At 36.6% G+C, this 23,263-nt stretch overlaps 2 protein-coding genes across 2 annotated transcripts in view; one reads left to right on the top strand and one right to left on the bottom strand.

Annotated features, from left to right (window-relative positions):
- Positions 1-1,585, bottom strand: part of LOC145989270 (ranBP-type and C3HC4-type zinc finger-containing protein 1-like) — a 75,366-nt gene extending 73,781 nt beyond the window's left edge. The window contains exon 1 of the mRNA XM_083124596.1: positions 1,483-1,585. The gene's annotated coding sequence lies outside the window, so the exon portion shown is untranslated. The remainder of the gene's footprint in view (positions 1-1,482) is intronic.
- A 4,795-nt stretch (positions 1,586-6,380) lies between these two features.
- On the top strand, positions 6,381-19,060 carry LOC145989271 (uncharacterized). The gene is made up of 3 exons (XM_083124598.1): positions 6,381-6,535; positions 15,609-15,744; positions 18,179-19,060. The coding sequence occupies exons 1-3, from the start codon at positions 6,457-6,459 to the stop codon at positions 18,426-18,428; spliced, it is 465 nt and encodes a 154-aa protein (XP_082980724.1). The 5' UTR covers positions 6,381-6,456; the 3' UTR covers positions 18,429-19,060.
- The last annotated feature ends 4,203 nt before the right edge of the window (positions 19,061-23,263 follow it).

The raw sequence follows: 23,263 nt of genomic DNA on the forward strand, positions 1-23,263 counted from the left end.
ACAACTTTTAACTTCAGATTCGTGATTAGGAGGCCTCAATTAGTGAGTATTCCAAATATGAAGAAAATCCGAGAGGGGTCCGGTCATCTTCAGTCATTCCTAATTTTCCTTATATTCGTGATTAGGAGGCCTCAATTAGTGAGGGTAACACTGCAGAATATGGGGTGCTTAGGAGGAACACGGTTCATAATTTTTTGATAATGTTTTGTGGTTAGTAATCGGGGAAAGTAAGTTTGAAGGTGCGGAAAAATGTTTTTCTTTAAAAAAAAACACGAGAATTACGTATCCAGATTGGGAGCTCTTGGAAGGAAAAAGTAACATGGTGGCGCACATTCCTGTACAAATCTAGTGAAAGCAAAAAATGCCTATATTGTTAGGTAGCTAGGTTTAGTTCTCTTTGCTGGAATAATAATTTGTCATTGTATTTATGGTAATGAAACCTAACCTAACAAGCCTAACCTAACCTTGTAGGCATTCCTCACCGAAATAATGAAAGAAACTGTGCGTAAACATTATGGACGTGAAGGAATAGAGAAATGCATTGCTTTTAGTAGCAGGAAAAACATTTTTAATGCTATTGGAACCCAACCTAACAGGCCTAACCTAACCTTGTAAGCATTCCTCGTCTGAAATAACGAAAGAAACTGTGCGTGTGTGGGTGGAATCCGGAGCGACAAATCACTTGAATTCCGAGAAACGAAGGGCCTCACTTATCGCACAACACTTAAGCAACCTCGTGTTCTGACGTCACGGGAAAAAGCATTTTTATTGTAGGCTAGCTTGGTTTAGTTCTCTTAACCCAAAGAATATTTTTTCATTGTATTTATGCTAATGGAACCTAACCTAACCTCGTAGGCATTCCTTGTCTGACATCAGAACACAAGGTAGCAAAACTCTTTGGAGAGAGGAAGATCCCGAAACAAATGACAGCAACGGAAAAGTAACACCGGAAAATGGAAGTAGAAGGTACGTACTTTCAGGGAATATAAATTTTGTTCGTCTATTTAGAGGAAAAAAAGCAGCCCATGTTCTGCAGTGAGACCTATTGGGGTTTTGTTCTACATTTTAAAATGTATAAACATGTTTCTTTTTAAACATAGAATATTTTAAAAGAATGTCTTGATTGACAAGCCTGTACGTACATTAAAAATGAAGCCGAAAAGTTCAATAAATAACGAATGAAGGTAGTTTTAAAATCTTACAAGAAAATGACGCATGAAACATTTTTTCAAAATCTAACTATCCAAGTCGAATTTACGAATGTCAAAATTACGTGGAAGATGTTTTACTAGAGGTACGTAAAATTACACTCTGTGATATAAACAACAAATATTTTTTACGCAGGTGGACCATTCAGTATTGTGACAAAATGAAGCAACTTAACTTTCACAGCGTTTGCTTCGTCCATCGAATTTTTAGAAAATATTAAACAAAATTTCAATGCAACAGTAAATACATTTCTATTACTATTAAATCGCTTACCTTTCCTTTACCAAAGAAAGTATCGTAATGTTACCTAAACGACGAGTTCGACGATAACTTGTGTAGCAGAGACCGTGATGAGTATGGTGATGATTCTATCAACATCAACAAAAAACATGGTTCTATTCTGTGCTCCTCCCAAAAAAAGATCCACTTAGTACTTACCTTACCCTTGTTCATATTATACCATAATGTTCACTATGTTGGCATAATTAAGACCTCCCATTACACATACCTTTTTAAAAGTATTTGAAGAAAAAGGGAAATTTCCCTAATCAGCTTTTTTTTATTCTAGTATTTTACGACGTACTTTTTGGTGATTGTACTGGACTTGTTTGCAACATTGTTACTACATTTAAATGTGTAGGATATTACTAATTGTTCACTGCTATAGACATTAAAAATGAACATTGATTTATTTGAAAACTATCATATTTTACTTTAGAATGTGAGAAGTGAGGAAGAAACGAAACATAACTCATGTTTATTAAACTGGGCACTATCACACAATCATCTAGCCTAAAGTAAATAGTATGACTTACAATGTGGAACTGCGGGACGAATCGCAAGAACAGACACATATGACACAGACACAACCTGAAGTTGACAGTGGTTGGGAGCATAGACATACTACTACAAGATGTTACAGCTGCGGGTTAAAAATGGTTGACAGTATGGCGGCACTGGAAGGTCGTTTCCTCGCGACCACCGACGGCAGCACCGTCGGGGAAAAAACAGAAGACGAACGCTATGCGCAAGGACTCGCGGATTGCTCGAAACGACAAAACACTGTCGTGTTCCGTACCATTCGCGTTCCGATACTTTCTAACCGCGTTCAGCCGATTCGCGCGTATAATAAATTATACGCGCAAATTGACTAAACGTAGTTAGAAGTGGCGGAAATTAATTATATGCAATGTTTTCGTTTAAGTACAAACTTTTCGCATTAAAATTGATTTCTATCACAAAAATAAAAGTATACGAAAATTATATGGAAAACGTACTATTACCAAAACTTCCTGAAATTGCACTCTTACTTTAAGCGGAAATATATAATTTCCTCTAAAGGCATTTTTAAAAACATTCTTCATCATACGAAAATGACAGTCTTAAAATAGGTGACTTTTTTTTCTTGGGTGGAGAAATGAAATACGTATACAATAATTCAGAACGATTTATGTCATGCTAATCCATATTTGCAAAAAAAAAAAAAAAAAAAAAATCCTGACTGATCCTTCCGCTATACAGGATTGTATTGCAAGATATTACACCGATCAATAAAACATTTTCTTTACCACATATTAAAACGAAAAAAATAACTGCCTACAGCAACTACGCTCCATTCGATAATAAAAATTTCAATACTGTCAGGGATCAGTTCACATACCTTATGGCCATGGACGTCCGAAAGGGGGGAGGGGCACGCCCTTCCCCCTGGATAATGAATGTCTGACAAAAGGTATATATTTCACACATAATTTTATTTCAGTCAATAATTTATTTTAATTATTATAAGGGCGTTGAAGAACATGATAATTTCAGACTGAAGCAGTGTTTTTTGAAGGGACATCACTATTATGGGGGAAAATATATCTCCTTTGCCCCCTGGAAAAAAAAAATTGCCTTACTTGCCCCTCCCTGGAAAAAATCCTGTGGACGCCCATGCTTATGGCACTGATTAGAAATAGGTTAGTCTGCACAGAAACAATATAATAATTACCAAGAGAATGCTCGGAAGTTTTCTCAAAAATCAAATAAATAAAAAGTACTAGGTTGAATGCTACGAAAAGGTTCAGCCTTTTAACACAAATTTACTGTCATGACACTGACCATTAAGTTGAAGCGAAATTTCATACCTTATTGTAGCAAGTGCAGCAGCACCTACTATACATATATGCTTTTTACACTGAAAGAAAAGTATGAAAATATACTTTGGAAAATTAATAGTTGTTCCTTGAAGACTTCTTTCAGCATTTAAAGCAATTGAAAGAATGAAAACCCCTAATATTGAAAATTGATATTTCTACTTTAAAAAAACAGAAAATATTAACAAAAATAATATCTACACACACACACATATATATATATAAAATGATATCTACAATATCTCTTACATAAAACAGCTTATTTAAAAACCAAATACTCATCATTTACTAAATAGCTGAACATGAATGAAGAAATGTTGATTTATTTCCTTCCACGATGAACTTTGTGCCAGCTGATACGAGACTTAAACAGAGAAGTGCCATATTTATTACACTTCCCACGTCCAAGTCCCATACCGGACTTTGCATTTGCATCTCTTCTATCTTGATGTGTGCATAAAACACGCACACAGGTGGATAATTCCTAGAAATTAAATAAATGCTCTACAGTGCCGTACAGTAGGATTCATCTTCTTGCATTTTCATCTTCAAATACTATGTACTGGGAATTGCCCAATGGGTAACATAGTTTCCCTGGTGACACTAACATTTCAGTAGCCAACATGCTAGAATGCTCACCACATAAATGAGAGTACACTTTGAAAAAATAAAGTTGACCGACGCTATGGCAAACAAACAAAAATAATGTACTTAATGTACTCACCTTAAGAAATGCATGACTTAATTATCAACTTTGGCTGCTTTTTCCTAAGGACATACGAGCACCATTACAAAAATGAAAAATTCATATTGGACCTTGCTACTCCATACCTCCTTTCTGTAGTTATTACGCATAGTTTTATAACATGAGCAACTAGTATTTAATGAAGTACAGTGTGCAGCAGAGACTACTTACTTTCATACATCTCACTGGACTTGATTAATCTGTTATATCAGTAACTACTGTACTGCGTGTATCATGATACATGCATGTTACTGAACACAAAAATGTTCATCAAAATAGATAAATTGTGGAAATGATCACACTCTGAAGTGTTGTTTTTTTCCCACAGAAAGGTTTCTCCGAACTGCAAAGTTATTCCCACAGTTGTTTGCAGTACTGAAAACACCTTTTCATTCTCTTGTATAGCTTCTAAAAAATAAAACAAATCACACAATGGGAACCATGATTTTCAGTAATTATTCTCAAAATAAAAAAAAATGTGCAACTACATTCATGAGGTGTTGAGACTAGCAGAACAAGTTATTTTCACCATTTTTTTTTATTATGGTAACAGTTTCATACATCGGAGACACATTTCTTCATTTTTACAGAAGAAACTACTTAAGGAAATGAGTTTCTCTAAGGTTTCCAACTTAGTAGAGGTATTTTCTTTCATCATGGTATCTATTTGACCGGGAAATCATGTCAGTGTTTCCAACCCACCCTTTTTTTAACTATTCTTGCCTAACCTAACCAAACCTAACCTTATCGGAATGGTTCGTGGGTCTGTCCGTCAGCTACCAGTGCATAATGTACAATTTGCAGACCTGACGAACACAATAGTAGGTATTTTTCGGTGAAGATTGGAAAACACTGATATTCGAAAACAAAAAAAGCGATATCATTCACAAAGTAAGCAATATAGCACCGTTACGTGCGTTCAGTAGCACTTAGATAAATTAGTAGAAAAAGTGTTTGTTTTCGTGTAAAAAGCATATTGGCACCTTGAACTATGTTCCACAATACACAATTGGTAAGTACGAACCATGCAAAACACAAAATATCTGATTTTAATGTGTCTCGGATCTATGAAACTGGTACCTTTATTATTAAGTACAGATGCTATTATATTTTACACATTGTCAATTTTTGCAAGTTAAATCACTCAACTAACCACAGAGCTTAACACAAATTAAAAATGATGATTATAGATTATTATTACCACTTTTTAGAGAGAGCAATGATATCACATGGTATAGATGATTATTTTTTGAGACATAGAACCTAACATGCAATGCAAAACAAAATCTTACAAGAGAACGTGACTGTTTTATAAAATAATTCCCACATTGTGAGGAATCATGGGTTTAGGTGAAAATTGCACAAAAACGAGGTTGACCACTTGGTGAAAATAGTAACTGAAAATATGTTGCTTGCAATACAAAGTTGCATTTACCTCAAATGATCCTTAAGCATTAGCTACATACAAATAGAAAAGGCTGCGACTATTTTCAAATAATTACCAGAATCATAAGTAGGATAGGATCATTAGGTTTAATTATCTGATTATTTCCGCGCGTGTATAATTATAAAAGTAAGAGAACCAAACCTGGTCCACCTAAACCATTCAAGCAAGAAAATACGAGAGGAATTAAAAAATAAGTTATTGTAGAAGCATAACATCACAGAATAAGTTATACACGTGGAACTTGGCCCTTACAGAACAGTATATAATATTATTACCATTTCATTAAAATTCCTGAGTTTTTATTTTAAACAACAAATGATACACAATTACAATCAGAAAGTTCGATTTCGATACTGAATGCAAGCCTGTACCACAGAGATGAAATGAACGGAATTTGGTTCGCGATTGGCGATACTTCTTTATCACTTTTTGAAAAAAAGCTTTGATACGTATTACGCAGTGATTTCATACAATGTTAAATTACGATTTCATTAACTACATTAGGCAACACTTATCGCATCCCCAAAATAATATTATAATGACAAGAATCAGACGACACAATTTCAAAATGTAAACAGACTGGTCGGCCGGATGAAGCTACTTATCCAAATTAGAAACTAAATATTGTGTAAATGAAAGAGTTGTAGAATACGTACATTCCTGGTACTATTTGTAAATATTACACGTATTCTACTCTCATTCTCGCAATAAAATTTAGTAGAAGAAAAGGTTCGTGAATATGGACACGAATTTGACTTCAGCCGGTTCGCGAGGAACAGTAGAAACACAGAATACTAACTACGGTCAACCAATCTCCCATAAGACTGAAACAGCCCTGGTTGGGAGTGTTGGGAATTTAAAATTATGGAGTGCTGTAGAGAAATTCAAGAGATCATTTGTTCTAGCTAAAACAAATTATGGAAGACGAAACGCCTACAAAGAGGAAATTTGATAAAAGGAAATGGCGACAACAGAAATATAGTAATAAATACAAAGGTATGTCCGTGGATGTAACAGGTTATAAACTACGATTTTCATGGCAAATTTCGAGTTATTTCACCTCGTATTTAATCTTAACAGAAATCAATTTCGTGTTATACGTAATCAGACACACCGATGACGTTTAGAGAGAGGAACCTAGTAAACAAACTGGAAAAAAAAAACCTGTCCAATAGTGCATATAACATGTGGGTTGGGGACAAGTTTCGATTGTAAGTCCGCTATAACCATTTTCATATAGCCTATTCGAATATGCTCACATGAATAGATTAGGCGGGTGAGATTTGGTGTTCCTACCATAATTATACTGCTAAGTCCTTACGGTGTTACTATTTATACATTTTAAGTGGGTTAGAATTGTTGGGTTTCATCGTAGTATTTTCACATTTTCCTTCCGTACTAATTTACTATTCCACAAACAGATTTCTTCATTTGGTACTATTATAGTATAAGGGAAACACCTATAAATCATATATTTCGCACTTTTTTACATTGCTAACGTACTATTCTGCATTACGGAACATTTCCTAAGGTGAAATAATGAATTTCTAACGAATATAATGTCTATTTCTTACATTAACGAGTACTTACTGTTGTTCCGGTAAATTTCTCGTATCGGACAAACGGATTTCTTCAAATTTACAGGAGAAAGTACTTACGCAAATCATTTTCTGTAGCGTTGTTGATGTTCGGGAATGTAGTTTTGATCCATTTTAATGCGAATGCATGTGGTTTTCTACGAAAATCTATTTCCGATGCGCTATTGCTGCTGCCACCACGATGTTGTCCGTATATGCTAAATGGAACCTAACCTAACCTAGTAGGCATACCTCGTTCCCGTGATGGTTCGTGGGGCTATCGTGAATTTTTGGGCTAACTTCAATAGTTTTTGGGGCTACCCGTGGATGGTTTGTGGGAAATAAGGAACAACAGTAAGTACCCGTTAATGTAAGAAATAGACATTATTTTCGTTAGAAATTCATTATTTCACCTAAATAAATGTTCCCCAATGCAGAATAGTATGTTAGCAATGTAAAAAATTGCAAAAGAAATCATTGATAGGTGTCTCTGACATAGTAAAATAGTACCGCAGTTTCTTTATACTTGTGGAAGTTCGGGGAAGTGTTTTCTTGCATCGTTGATTGAATTTTGCCGGTAAATCATCTATTTTTCGATATAAATATGTGACCAATGCACAAAAGCTCTTGCATCCATTTACTTCCAGGTGGATGTAGCCTATGTGTGATGACGTAATCCCGGTCAGTGTTTCCAAACACGTGTTTTTCTAACTGAAGAAGGCACGTTTCCGCAAATGGTTTGTGGGGCTATGTGTCAATGGTTCGTGGGGATATGCAAGAATGGTGTGTGGGGCTACGCATATTTTTTTCTAAACCAATTTTTAACTGTTGTAACCTAAACATGAGCCTACCTAACCTAACCTTACCGGAAATGGTTCGTGGGGCTATGCGTCAATGGTTTGTGGGGATACGTAGGTATTTTTGGGTGCAGTGGGGTGGAAACACTGCATGCCGAGTACGGTAGTGAAACTGTGACCGCCATTTTGCGTGTTACCGAAGGCAAATAGAAACGAAGAAAACTTACTTGATATGTCACAAATATAACTGATTTCCGTGAAATAAGCAAAATGCCACCTTCAGCAATGTTTCTCAATGCAGAATACGTAAGTACGAATATTCAAATTAAATGAACTAGCAAATTTCAGCCGTTTGTCCGATACCAGAAATTTACCGTTGTTCCGTATTTCCCACAAACCATCCACGGGTAGCCCCCAAAACCATTGATGTTAGCCCAAAAATTCATGATGGCCTCACGAATCATCATGGGGACGAGGTATGCCTACTAGGTTAGGTTAGGCCTGTTAGGTTAGGTTCCATTAGCACTCCTTTCGTTTAATTTAGCATATACGGACAACATCGGCTTGTAGCAGCAGCAATATCGCGTATTAAAATGGGTCAAAACTACATTCCCGAACATCAACAACGCTACAGAAAATGATTTGCGTAAGTACTTTCTCCTGTAAATTTGAAGAAATCCATCTCCGGTATATTTAAGTGTTACCCAGAAAGCAAATGGCGGCAGCAGAAACAGCGTGTCGGACAGAGATTTTCGCAGAAAAAGACATGTTTTCGTATTAAAGTGGATCAAAACTAGATTCACGAATTTCCACAACACTACAGAAAATGATTTCCGTAAGTAATTTCTCCTGTAAATTTGAAAAAATCCGTTTCCCTTATACTATAATGTTACCCTTCATTTTTACACAAGAAACTACTTACGGTAATATGTTCCCGTAGCATTGTATAACACCTAGAAGGTGTTTTCTGTCATGTGGGAATGTATGATAGCGGAAATTAATTTTTTTGTTGAAAATTAATTCACTGACGGACAATTTCCTTTGGCACGTATACCTTGGTAGATCATCACGCGTCGTGCTTGTGTTTTGTTGATGTTCATTGGGATGCAGTGTTTCCAACAGTCTGTGTTTCCAACCAAAAATACAGGCAAAACACTTACTATAGGGTTGACAGATTTCTTACTTTTTACAGGAGAAAGTACTTACGCAAAACATTCCGTGAATGTAGTTTTGATCCATTTTAATGCGAATGCATGATGTTTGCTGCGAAAATCTCTGTCCAACATACTGTTTCTGCTGCCACCATTTGCTTTCTGCACGAGAGCACAATGTTCCGTGTGTTAGATGACGTAAATCCTGTAGTCAGTGTTTCAAACTCGCTGTGTCTTCACTATAACCTGACGTATCGAGTATTTTTTTTTTAACTATGCTTGCCTGACCTAAACTAACCTAACCTTATAGAAAATGGTTTGTGGGGCTAACGTCAATGGTTTGTGAGGTATTAGCATAATTTCAAATCCAGTCACGAGAGTATGTTTATTTTCCAGTGAACAAGGTTGCAACATTGCATAAATCGACAAAACACTCACAACGCACGATGAACCAGTACGCTATCACCATAATGTGTGTTACAGAATCGAAATAACGAGTAACAGTAAGCAGTGGCGGCCGGCGGCAACTACGATGGGTAGTGCCAACGTGATCAAGTAAATAGAAAAAAAAACCTCCGCAATGTCCCCCGCCCCCTCCTTGAGGTTGCACCACTAGCCAAGATGTTTGTCCTCGTTTGGTAACGTGGAAAACAACATGTGTTTAAGTAATAACGTACTAATCCGATTCATCTTCACTCACTAACCTATCTTTATACACTACAGGAAACTTCCCTAAAAATATAAAAATTACAAGAGGAAAGAAAAAAAACAAATCCTATCACCTTCTCCTCCCACATGCACACGTATTGAAACTGGATGTCGAAAATATCTTTGTTATGAAAAGAAATTGTCGAAATGCCAAAGGAAACTCACATCATCATAGGATATTTTTAAAAAAGTCTGGATGGCCTTCTTGGTGCATTTATCCATTATAAAAAAATGTTCATTTAACTTTGGAAATATTAGGTTCGTTTCTCCAAAAGTAGGCAGAAATTACTTCCCAAACCAGTCGTATTTAGCGACTTTTTTGTGAAGGTGGCAACTGTGTCGTGTCAACACTGCGAAAGTTCCCTCGCCAGGCCAGGCTAAGACTGGCACGGTTTCTTATGGGCTAACCCCGCCCCCTGACACTTTGTTCTCGGCTCATGGTGGAAATGTTCCTCGCTGAGACTTCTTCAACCCTCTGCACGTGTGTCTGTCAACTTGGTTAGGTCCATGATTAGGCCAGCTCTTCCACGGCACGGACTCTTGCCTCGCGAGGGTACGAACGAAACAGCTGGCGATGCAGTGAGAAGGTTGGGGCGGTCGTCACGTCAGCTTGACCAATTGCAAAATTCGAATCTCCTTGTCTGTAAACTATCAATGTATTAATTTAACTTTACTTGGCGACGTATGAATTTCTTCTGAGGATAGTGCCATGGCACGGCGGCTCTACCCCTTGAGCCGCCGCTGACAGTAAGTACTCGTAAATGTAAGAAATAGACATTATTTTCATTAGAAATTCATTATTTCACCTAAAGAAATGTTCCGCAATGCAGAATAGTATGTTAGCAATGTAAAAAAGTTGGAAATAAATGATTTATACGTGTCACCCCTATAGTAAAGTAGTACCGAAATACGAACATGACGTGTCGTGATGACGAATCTGAAGTTAAAATTTGTCGGAAATGTCTAGAAATTGCAAAATAATTGTGAACCATTGATGTGTGGTTAGGTTAGGCAAACATAGTTAAATTTGGTGTCGTGGTAGTATCAGGAATATATATATTTGCTTGTAAAACAGAAAATTTGGCCCAAGTTCCTTTTGTTTTATTGCTATTTCATCATGCTACGAATGCAATTTTTATATGGTTCCATTTCGATGTACGTCTGTTAACACATACTGTGGAGTTTTAGCGTGGTTAGGTTAGGCAGGTTAGGTTTGGTACCCTTAGCACTAAAATAAAGTCCCTAAATGCATTCTACTAAGGTTCCAATTTACTTCTACATTTATTCCCACGCTTCTGCGATATTTACGAGAATATCTTGTCCATGAGAAGTGCGTAAGGTAATTTTCAAGTTTTTTTTTTCAACTTAAATAACTTTTTTCGAGTCAAAAAGTGCTCATTACTTTAAGGAAGGTTCAAATTTCGTGTGACTGATTTCCAAAGTTCTACAATAATTGTCTTTCTGCTAGGAGAAATAATAAAACAATTGGAACCATTACCGTCCGGTCATCTTAAGTCATTCCCCATTCACGGATAGCCCCACAAACCATTTCTGACAAGGTTAGGTTAGGTTAAGAAAGCATAGTTAAAATTTTGTTCATAAAACAATGCAAAGAAGTAAAAAAAAATTGTGAAAAAAAATAATAAATTACATCAGCTTTCTTCACGAGTGTTTTTTGTTTACGAAGGTTGGAAACACTGGATAACAAATGAAAATCAACAAAACACAAGCACGATGCACGATTATGTACGAAGGTGTACGTGCCATATTGTGTCATACGCAAGCGAGACAATGCAAATAAAGAAGTACTCGTAATGTGAAAAATTGACATTACTTTCATAAAAAAAAACATGAATACACATTAAAGAATGTTCTGCGAAGCAAATAGGTAAGTACGAATGTTAAATGTGATGAAACGAAGAAGTTACAGGTATTTGTGGAATAGTAAATTTTTACTCCTCATAAGTTAATGCTTTCTGCATCAGTTAAAGTTCCGATTGTTTTATGATTTTTTTATATTCTCCTAGCAGGAAGACTAATTATCGTAGAGTTTTGGCAATCATTGTTGCACGAAATTTGAACGTTCCTTAAATTAATGAACACTGTTTGGATTTTGAAAAAGTTTTTTATGTTGAAAAAACAACTTAAAAACTTAACCTTGCACAAACATGCGCACGTCCCATAGACAATGTATTTTCCATAGATAAGCAACTGTAAGTATCATAGCCTAGTGGGAATTAATGTAGATGTAAATCAAAAACCTTAGTAGAATGCATTTAGGGACTTTATTCTACTGCTAAGAGAACCATACCTGCTCTGCCTAACCTAACTAGTAATTTTATAAATTCCTTTGGATTTCTTGAGTAAATTACCCTCTCCTTCTAATTGCACCTGTATTCGATGGAATGTGAACATGAATGTCCTAACCAGGTTTAACAAAACTAAAAATAATTCAATAGCCAGCATGTATATTTGAAATGTAACCTTGAAGCATGTATATTTGAAATGTAACCTTGAAGCATGTATTTTATCAATGAATACAAGTTTAGATTAAAGTAAGTAAATTTTTAAAAGACCCCAAACATACATCAGCCAGCTCCCAATCATCCTTACAAACTGCAGTGTGTTTATATTTGATTTTCCACCAAAATACAGAAACCACACAAAGAACAACAACATATACTGTTTTTCTTGTATGTACGCATTGCTTGCATTGTAGAATTATTATTTTCCTGTAGTTTACAAAGATAAGAAAACAGTTTTTCGTTGTGATGTTTCAGGAGAACACACGCTCCCTTTAAGTCAAAATGAAAATAAATGTCTGATGAAGGGAACGTGTGTTCTCCTGAAACATCACAATGAAAAACCGTTTTCTTATGCGTGTAATAACCGTAATAACTACAGGAAAATAACATATACTGTAGTTGTTACTTTTTTTGTATGGAAACTCGAAACATGAATCAAACAGTTTCGAAGTGTGCTGTCTCTGGAAGTGTAGGCACAGGACGGAGCAGAGGAGGGATGAGCTGTGAATGTTTTAAAAAGTAGTATGTTTAAATATAGTCCCTAGAAAATAAAATATAACATATTGCCTGAATCTCATGTACTGCTGTTCGAAAAAGTCGGGATATGAATTGAAAAGGATAATGTAGTGATTAACGCTCTCGCCTTATAATCAACAAGCAGAAGGTTCCATTCCCCATGGAGGCACTGGTTCAGATTCTCCTTTAATCTGGTCTCAATTAGATATCTGAGATGACAGACTCTTCTGTCTCGAAGGTCAGGAATCAATGACGATGGGACTCAGTGTTCTGACCATGCGTTACCCAATGTTAAATCCGTTCTGTCCGGCCCTAGCACTCTTGCATTTGTTATATTAACTGCTTGTAAAAATTATTTACTACTTCAATAACAGTCTCGTAAATATTTCTCTCATTAAAGAAATGGATCACTCCTCTGCGAATTGGTTATAACAGCATGTTACGACAAGGACCTCTGGTTCAAATCCCCACCTGAGCATACTTGTTTTTGTGAGTGTCCCTTCGTCAATGTCATTATATCATCGCTCATCCTCATCTTTCCTATTAGCCAAAAATGGCAGAAAACCAAGTAAAATAAACTAAATCTATCAGTCAATTATTTGTTTTTAACTCTTTTATGCATATAATTCTTCTTTAACACGCAACTTTTTTAAAATTATAATACGATTTACAAAATAATGAAATGCTAAATACCTTTCTGTGTAACATACCGACCAGAAAATTTCAGAAACATGGATTCTCTCGATACGTTTGCACTGTACTTTGCCCCCTTTTAAAAGTAGCGCGTTTTCAGTTATGTCACTAATCATGAAAGAAAATTTCGCCTCAATATCCCTTTCCTCAAAGTAATAATTTTATAATAATTTCCTTCTCTGAATCTAGATTGGTGTGGGGCACATCCAGCAGCTAACACTTCACGAAAAGTGGTTCCTTAAAAAAGCAGGAAGCACCAAACTTAATATTGGTAACCAACTTACATGCATTATTTGCAGTTAGAATTCTAATAATGCGTATGTTGATAGGTTAGGAGGCCAGGTTTAGAGGTGTTAGCTGTTAGCAACACATTTTCGCAATGTGTTAGCAGCAGGGTGTGCCCCGCTCCTGGCACACACTGAATCTTCCATGTAAAGTTGGAAACTCTGCTTCAACAAGCTCTGTGCGTCCACTGCCTGCTTTGCCACGTGTACGTTACAGGTGAATGTGCCCCTGAAATTATGTTTTCCCGCACGAATCACATAGGTTGTTATGGGACCAGCTGAGGGACTCTCAGGTGGCCTTCGCTAAATGCACAGATCGAGTTCCAAGCAGAGTTGGAAACTTGCAGTAATTATCGGAAGACGTAGAATTTCAGTTTCCTTTTATTAAGCGCCGTTTAATGAAATTATAAGTAATAAAATAATCCGTAATAGACAAATATATTAGGGTAGGCCCTGGCCCAGGCCACATAGGATGCTTCGCCACTGGAATCAATTTTTTTTAGAATAAATTTGTAAATTCAGGTGCCAGGTAAATATTTTCAGCCATCATGGTAACCAGACACCCTTTATTTGTTTACCTGTTTTCCCATCTCACTGATGGAAAACAAAACAAACCTCCACAACTCTCTATGATGAATAATTCTCATTCTTAGAATTTTTAGAAACGTATTCCACACTTTAAAATTCTTAACCAATCTATTTAACCTGTTTTTGGAGAACTTCTAATATTTGTATTGTGTTGAAATTTGAGTTATAAAAAACAACTTAAATATCATCTCTGGCTTTCAAGAAATGATGTGTTAAATGCTGCCATGTGGTGATGACGTGTTATTCCATGGTCATTTTCAGTATTTTAAATGTGCTCCAAGTTTTCCTATAAAGTTGCAAAAATCATGACATGATAGGAACTGAGATCAGAGGAGATTTGGTATACTGTGTAACCAACTGGATGACTGTATGCATTAGAAGTACTTTACTTTTGAAAAAGCTTTGCTAACAGAACCCCAGAACTTGCTACATTTACATGAACATAATTATATGTGAGATACACCAGACTTGCTATGTGAAGTAGTAAGTGATATGCAGAACTTTACTTTGCAAATTACAGGTTTTTTCCCTTCCTTTTTTTTCTTCATGCTTTGACAGACAAACATTCATACGAACAGACATGTCCTTCAAACTGTGAATAGTTTGATGGCTGGCTCTTTTACCCATTTTATTCTGCTTTTTGCAAAAATGTTCTAAACTTAGCAAACATTCCAAATTTTGTGCAAAATATCAAAGCATTTTATCAAAATATGTCCAGTCTGAAAATACAGGGTGGCGCATATTGTATCTGCCAACTTCAAATGACAACAGAAAGACGGTGAGTGCTTAAAGTAACTTTAAATGGTTAATAATGTTCTTCTTGAAGGTTCGCATAACCACTTTTTGTACATGCAAAATAATTTAACACAGTTATTTTTAGTGGTTTTTGTTTGATTTTATCTGCGACGTTTCGGTCTGGTTTCCCAGAACTTTTGCAAGCTACACATGCAACAACACAACCTCATAAATGGTTATGAAATACACATACACATAGGCATTTAATGCTTCCAACGCCACAATCCGCGTCTGCACTGTACTAATTGCCTGATTCTCAACTCTCCACGGATGTAGGTATGCCACACATGTGCATGTTCATTCTGGCAGGTTGCGAAATCAAATTGGTAGATACAATATCGCCACCCTGTGTTATTGCATGGTGATCATATGTTGAAATGTATATTTTTTTATGCAACGTTTTTTTTTATGCAAACTTATTTGTTATTTTTGCAGTGCAGCAGTGGGAAGAAAGGAAGAAGTTAACTACTCTTCACAAATACCGTAAAGAATTAAGGAAAACTGATCCAGGTGCCTATGTTCCAAGATTTAAGAAAAAGTCAAAAGAAGGATCTGATTTGGCAGATAAACAGTACGTAAATTTTATTTGTGTTTACTAGTGGCTGTGATGATATCTATAATATACCAATGGAAATCATCTTGCTGAAGACAAAATATTTGATTACCTACTGGTCTCAGTCTTTGATAATGTGCTGTTCGTTCATAACCAGAGGGTATAAGCATAAGCACAAAAAAGGTGAAATATGCATTAAAATGTTTCTAGTGTCATGTTAGTCGTTGGTAACTCTTTGCCTATGGATGACATAATGTTCCACTTGCATAAATTTACTAGCAACTCTGGAGGATGTGATAGTACATACTGCATACATTGTCACCTTATAATCAAGGAGTTCCAGATTTGATTTCTGGAAGAAACATGTTTCAATGTGGTTCAGATCCCACTTTAAAGTTGAAGATTCCGTCCCAAATAATCTATGTCAGAGATTGCCAAACTGTTGATATCTAGGTACCGGTGGCTTGTGGGGTCATTTCCAGTAGCTCATGAGGTGTTTGGACTAATTTAAACATACCAGGTGTGCTGGTTAATAATTCTTAATTGAACCGAAAGAAGACAAGTGTATCTGGGGAGAAAGGTAACAAATGCTTTATTCAAAGTATGCGCCATCGCTAGCTATACATTGTGCCCATCTGTCCATCAAATTGTGGATGCCCTTACAGCAAAATCGTTCACATTTTGAGGTGATCCAGTCAGCAAGCCATTGTTCGACATCTTCGTAATTGTTGAAGTGTTGCTGGGAAAGTGAGTGAGACATCGAAGAAAACAAGTGGCAGTCCGAAGGGCCTAAGTCTGGTGAGTATGGCGGGTGGGGCAAGAATTCCCAGTCAAGTACAGAAATGGTGTGTCTGATGCCTTTCGCTGTGTGTGATGAGGCATTGTCGTGCTGCAAAATCACTTTTCCGTGTCTTGTTGCCCAATCTGTGTGCTTTTCGATCAATGCATGGTTCAAATTGATGAGTTGTTGACGGTAGCAAACGGCATTCACTGTTTCACCTGGTTTCAGAAGCTCATGGCACACCACACCCTTCTGATCCCACTAAATGCACAGCATTGTCTTCCTTCCGAAGCGATTTGGTTTTGCAGTCGATGTTGAACGTTGTCCTGGGTCAACCCATGTCCTTTTGGATTTTGGGTTCTCGAAGTAGATCCATTTTTTGTCCCCAGTCACTATCCGATGCAAGAAACACTTTCTTTCATGCCGAGAAAGCAACACTTCACACACCGTTTTTCGCTTTTCCATTTGTCTGTCGTTCAGATGATGTGGGACCCATTTTCCTGCCTTATGGATCTTTCCCATGGCATGAAGACGATCAGATATGGTTTGGCGACCAACATTTAACTTCTCTGCCAGTTGTTGTTGTGGTTGCATATCGTCTTCGTCCAACAATGCTTGCAATTCGGCATCTTGGAATTTTTTCGGCTGGCCCAGGCGATCTTTGTCTTTCAAGTCGAAATCACCACTTTTGAATCGTCGAAACCAACGCACACACGCGTCTTGCGTTAGGACATTGTCACCATACGTTTCCACAAGGATACGATGGCTTTCACTCGCGTTTTTCTTTTGATTGAACAAGAAAAGCAGGACGTGCTGCACATGCTCCTTATTTGGTTTGAAGGTCAACATGTTTCCCAAACAAACCCAATATCATGATCACTCGCACTCGGTTGCACATCCACGGCATTTTGACAGGTACAGTCATGGCAACACACTGACGTAACAGTTGAGACTGTGCACCAACCCTTGCTTCCAGCGCCATCCAGCGGCGAAATTAAGAATTATTAACGGGCTCACCGGGTAACTTGTATTCAAAAGTTGCAAAGGTGAAAGGCGTCGATTTCTTAGAAACTCTGGCCATCCTTCATGAGTGGTTATCCCAGTACAGTATGACGTTAGGGGTCACCAATTTGTGTGTGTGTGTAGAAACTCTTAAAAGGTTTCCCCAAGTATGTTATTTAAATTTAATATCCCTATTGCATGGGCAGACTAAAGGGTGAAGTGTGGTGCTTGAGGGAGCACTGTAGGATGACAACCCCACGAGGGCCTAAATTTATTTTTTTAATTGATAATTTTCACAGCTGGAATGAATAGGATAAGTGTTCGCAGGTTAACATCGATGTTAGCATCCAATGTTGGGAGTGCTTGAAACATTGGATGCTAACATTGACTTAACCTGAATGGTAACCCGAGAACCCTTGTTCGAATCACGTAGCCAGGAAAGCTACAATTCCTAAGCTGGAATGGAATAAAGCAAACATTGTGATAATTTACGACATACATGACAAGGCTATGGTTATGGGAGATCAGAAGCCAACTGTTATGGGTATTGAAAGATAGGGGCGAGAAAATGTACAATATGGCAAAGAATGGGGGTGAAGAAAGAAAAGGTGTGACAAAAAAGAGAATGCAACGGAAGTAAGCGTAACCAAGTGTTTCTTTTTGTTCTAGACGTGGTTCAAAGTTAAAACCATATCAAAAGGCAAAGTTGATACAGGAGAAGATTGTTCAGCAGAAGAAGGAGAGGAGGGAGGAAGCAGCCAGAAGAAAAGCAGAGAAGGAGGAAGCAATGAAACAATATGTAATTAACAGGAGGAAAAAACAGAAAAAAATATCCAGGAAAACAAAGCATGGACAGCCTGTTATGAAATTCAGAATAGAAATGATGTTAGAGAAAATCCAGAGAGATTGTGCATCTTGATTAGTGACAGTAAATTTTTGAACCTAAGATCTTGTACGTGTGTTATTTTAAAACTGGAACCACATTCTAATGTACTGGTTTGGGATTGTTTACTACCACGGTTGGTTGTTGTACTTGAAAGTTGTGTATCATTCTGTAGTGTTGATGAGTTCTTTCATATTCTCTAAGAAGTCCCACCCTGCTGCTACAGGCCATGGAGACTCTTGACAACAATGTGGAATCCTTTTATAGGCTGTAGAGAGGACCAGATTTGAAGTGCTGACACCCTTAGACCAGAGTGAAAAGTATCCACTCTTCCTACACTATTTTCTGCGATGGTATTACACCCTCATAACAAAAGCACAAAAAATACAGAAAATTTATGTGATAAGCTATTATTAAGCTATTAGATACAGCAAGAATGCATATGGAGTCATTTTGCCTTTACTTTTCAGAACCATTTGGATACACGTTGGCATGGAATCACTAAGACTTTGGAAGTAATTTAAGTCCTAACAATGAGATTTTCTACGGAATCCGATAGAAGGCATCGAGCTGAATCCATTGCATGTAAAATCATTTCTATATCTTAATTAGCAATGAAGATATGGGCATTTGAAATTAGGTAATTATTTATTTCAAATCATCTCCATGGAAACAACAATGGCTAAAAGTGAGATTCAACTTTCCATTGTTAGAAAGGTTTCCGTGGAAACTAAGCCTAAATATTTGACATAGAATGAATTTTTTTTATGGAATCCGAAATAATAGCTTTTCACATGAATTTTCTGTATTTTTTGTGCTTTTGTTATGAGGTCCGAAGTAATTTTGCGGCGGGTGTATGTTAGAACTATATTAAGGTCATGCTTTGGTGACCAAGCATGTCAAGTGGTCCCAAAGCTCACACAAAGCGCCCACCCAGCATCGAATAACATGGGTACCTGGGGGAAACCCTGGGGGGGGTAAAGGCAGTCAGGGGCGTGATGCTGATCACATCACCCCCACTCATGACCGGATCAAGAAAGTGTGGGGCGTTACCCCCACACCCCCTATACGCCTTCATGGTGTGGTGCTAAGCACAGGGGAACACTTTACCTTTACCTTTGAGGAGAGACATACTTTGGTGTATCCAACAATCAGACTACCAGGGGGGAGGGGGGGGGTACAAAATATGTTATAACCAGTGCTTTTCTTTCCTGGCAGTCAACAACGGTACTCTATACTGGCACCTTAATATAGGTGAGGACTAATAATATTTTATTTTAACAAGAGAAATGCCTACAATGCCAGAGGTCCCGGATTCAAATACCGGCCTAGGCATGGGTATTTTTTGTTATGTCCCTTCATCAATTTCATCATATCATCACTCATTCTCATCTTCCTGATTAGCTAAATGTGGCAGAAAAGAGAATTGTAATATAATTAAGCCTTGTTTCCATATTTAAAAACACTAAGTTGCTGACCAAGGCAATTTATTAGTGTTTTTAGAAAAGAGAAGTAAAATACAACAAATTAATCAATGAAACAAGAGAAATAAACATGTGTGTTTGTATATAAATATATACCTAGGTATACTTGGATGCATCATCGTTTGGGAACATAGCACAATTTGCTTAGTTGTTGAGATGAACACATTAAGAAGTAACGCAGTAACACAACAAATCAACTTGAATAGTGCCGGAACCATTCTTCCCAGAAAAAAAAGCAATAACTTTTTTACAGTGAGACTTCTAATTTTACTAATTAGGTTCGGTACTTTCTTCCCCCCTGCAACGATACTCAAATTTAATCATGTTAAAGTATATGTTTTTCAAGATGCAGCAAATTTTTAGTATTCGTGAATAGTCAATTCTGAACTTCAGTTTATGAAACAAATTATTTTGTAAATGTAGTGTTGTGCCTATGTTGGAATGATTTATGCTACAGCTACAAACACATTTTTTATCTCATTTATTTCATATGCCATAGACCATTAAATAATCCAAAAGTACTATGCAATGTTTTAAATCTGGTTCAATACAGTTTGTTCACAGTTTATCACAGTTGGTTTTCTCATTATTTTTCTGGTGTTTCAAGCATAAATATCTCCTGCACGTATTAACCATGCCAAATTATAAGTTTGCCATATTTAATTGTCTTGGCGATTTCGTCCAAATGGAATACCTTATACATCCTCCAAAATATCTGGCTGCTATGAAAATGGCATTTTCCATGGTCAAGACATTAGTGACCCCCAATTTGGTCCCCAACGCTCCCCAAACAAGCACTATATTTCAAAACATTTATTGTCACACTATAACTTAAGTGATGCCCTAAAATTTTTAAAAGAATTTCTTTTCTTAATCCTAAAAATGTAGTTTAGGCATTTGAAAGTGTCGTGAGAATTTGAAATCTACCTCAGCACATGAAAAATCCATTTTTCTTCTCATAATCTTCAAACACTTTGAACAAATGCAAATGCAAAACAAAATCATTCCTGAAGTTTATCTAATTGATAAATTTTAGCTAAAAACCTCAAAATTTGCTACAGTTATCATGGTCCCAAACACACACTATATCACAGAGTTCATATTAAAAACTTTAAAGCCCAAGTGATGCTGTAATGTTGCTGAGACTTGTATTTCTTAATCTATGAAAATGTAAGTCAAATATGAGCATAATTTAAAGCTCTCAAAAGACATGTTAAGCCAGTCTGTTGTCTACTATCTTTAAGCATGATGACTAATTTTTCTCAAATACAATGTGAGACCAATCCTTCAAGATATCTTGCAACTCAAAGGCTTTATCGTAAATACAAGGTTTGTGATTTTACCACCACTCCTAAGCTATGGAATATTATTTTAAAAGTTTTACTGCAAAATTGCGGACCAATGAAATCTCTAAAATGACCGTTTAATTGCTTTACCTCCGAAAATGTAGGGCATAGCATAGAGCCTGCAACATGGGGAAAATATTTTTTCATCCACTATCTTGAAACACATTGTCCTACTTTGCTCACTAGTTTTCTAGCTGCAGATATAATTTAACTAAATGATTCTAGATTTACAACAGTTATCATGGCCACTAAATAGATGACTTATCGCTCTCTGCCCATCCACCCTAAATCATGCATCATATTTTGATAATTTTATTATCAAATTAAAGTGCAAATACGTAATGCTCCTGTAAGTTTCATGCACAAAGGTGAAAACTATAGGCAATTGTTTGAAAATGTCAAAAACGATCAAGATATGAAAGTATACACATACACTGCATTTACTTGAGTAACCTACACCCTGAAAAAATGTAAGAAAGAAAAGAAAAAACTGAAATTCTGGTTGATCATGAAGGTGCATGACTTACATGGGTATAGAGCTTCTAACCAGACGTAAATAACATTTATTGAAGATTAGGTATACACAGGAGATATACTATGTAGAAATTTTCAGCGAAAAATGCAGGCTCGACCAGGACTTGAACCTGGGTCTCTGGCATACCGTGCTATTGATCTACCACTGAGAAATCAGGCTGGCTCGGTAGTTCAGTGGAATTGCATGGTATGCCAGAGACCCGGGTTTGAGTCCTGGTCGAGCCTGCATTTTTCGCTGAAAATTTCTACATAAATAACATTTATCTTGCATAGGAAGCAACCCATTATGATGAGAAATGAGAACATTTATTTAAAGAGTGTTCCCATTTAATTATGCCACAAGTAAGGACATGTGGTTTCTCCCAAATAAGGAAGTGCTTGATAACGAAAGTGCTACCACATTTCAAAATTATAAGCTTTGTACAACTATGCTGCATCAATCAATGCAAACGTTTTATCTAAAAATGTCTGATACTTTTTCTTTTTTGTTACTTGGATACATATTATTTTTATTTCTGTCAAAATTCTATTTCTAGCATGATTTGAGGAAAATAGCCTGAAAAAACCCTATGATTTGTACTACATCCATTATTTTTAATATTACAAGTTCTGCTAAGCCTTTTCTTTCAAGTTTTCCAAAAAAAATTGACGATTTTAGAACCTTACAAGCATCTGAGGCAATAATTTACATTATTTTCAGTAAGAAAAACAACTTTTTGACTGTTTTTTTTTGTGGGTTCTTTCGAGGTGGTCTTTTCTGAAAAACCCATGTGGGGAAAGTGGGCTGGGCCAACCCTGTAATCAAGGGGTCCTGGGTTCGATACCTGACCCGATGGAGGCACATGGTGGTTTGGATCCCACTTTAAACTGTAGGTCCAATCCCGATTACCTTATTGTGCATAAAGTGAACTTAAAACACCAAATAAATAAATGAATCAATTAGACAGATTTTCTCTCTGGTGTAATTTTGCCAATTCAATATCCAAATTAGTTGCTTAAGATATCCCCTATAATACGTCTGTGCTTGATAGGGCGGGGGGAAGAGAGTGCGCTAAACCACAATCCTGTCTATGGGCCCAAAATTTCTACCTACTAGCTCTTCAACATCATCAAATCTTAAAACGATAGTCATTTGCTCCATAAGTGTGAACTGTTTGGTGTAATCAATTGATACAGCTAATTTGACTTTTTTAATTAGAAATTTTGACTTTATTGCACATTAATTGTAGCAGTTAATTTTTAATTTTAGGACTTAAATGATAATTGTGAATCTCATTTTGTTGTTACGTCTGAATGTTCTTGTAGTATTAAATATTTGACGCAGTGGAGTAACAAAATCGTAAAGTATGCGTCCGCAAGAAACAAATTTGAGTCCCTCATGAACAGTCAGATTCTTCCAGGAAATTTATGTAATTACTTAGAATGGCTGGTTGTGGCTACAATTACATTAATAATGACTTAGAATCGAACATTCGCTCCCGGTATCAATTACACAATTTATTGGTAT

This window comes from Lepisma saccharinum, chromosome 6 (assembly GCF_977018435.1).
Source record: "Lepisma saccharinum chromosome 6, izLepSacc3.1, whole genome shotgun sequence".
NCBI lineage: Eukaryota > Metazoa > Arthropoda > Insecta > Zygentoma > Lepismatidae > Lepisma > Lepisma saccharinum.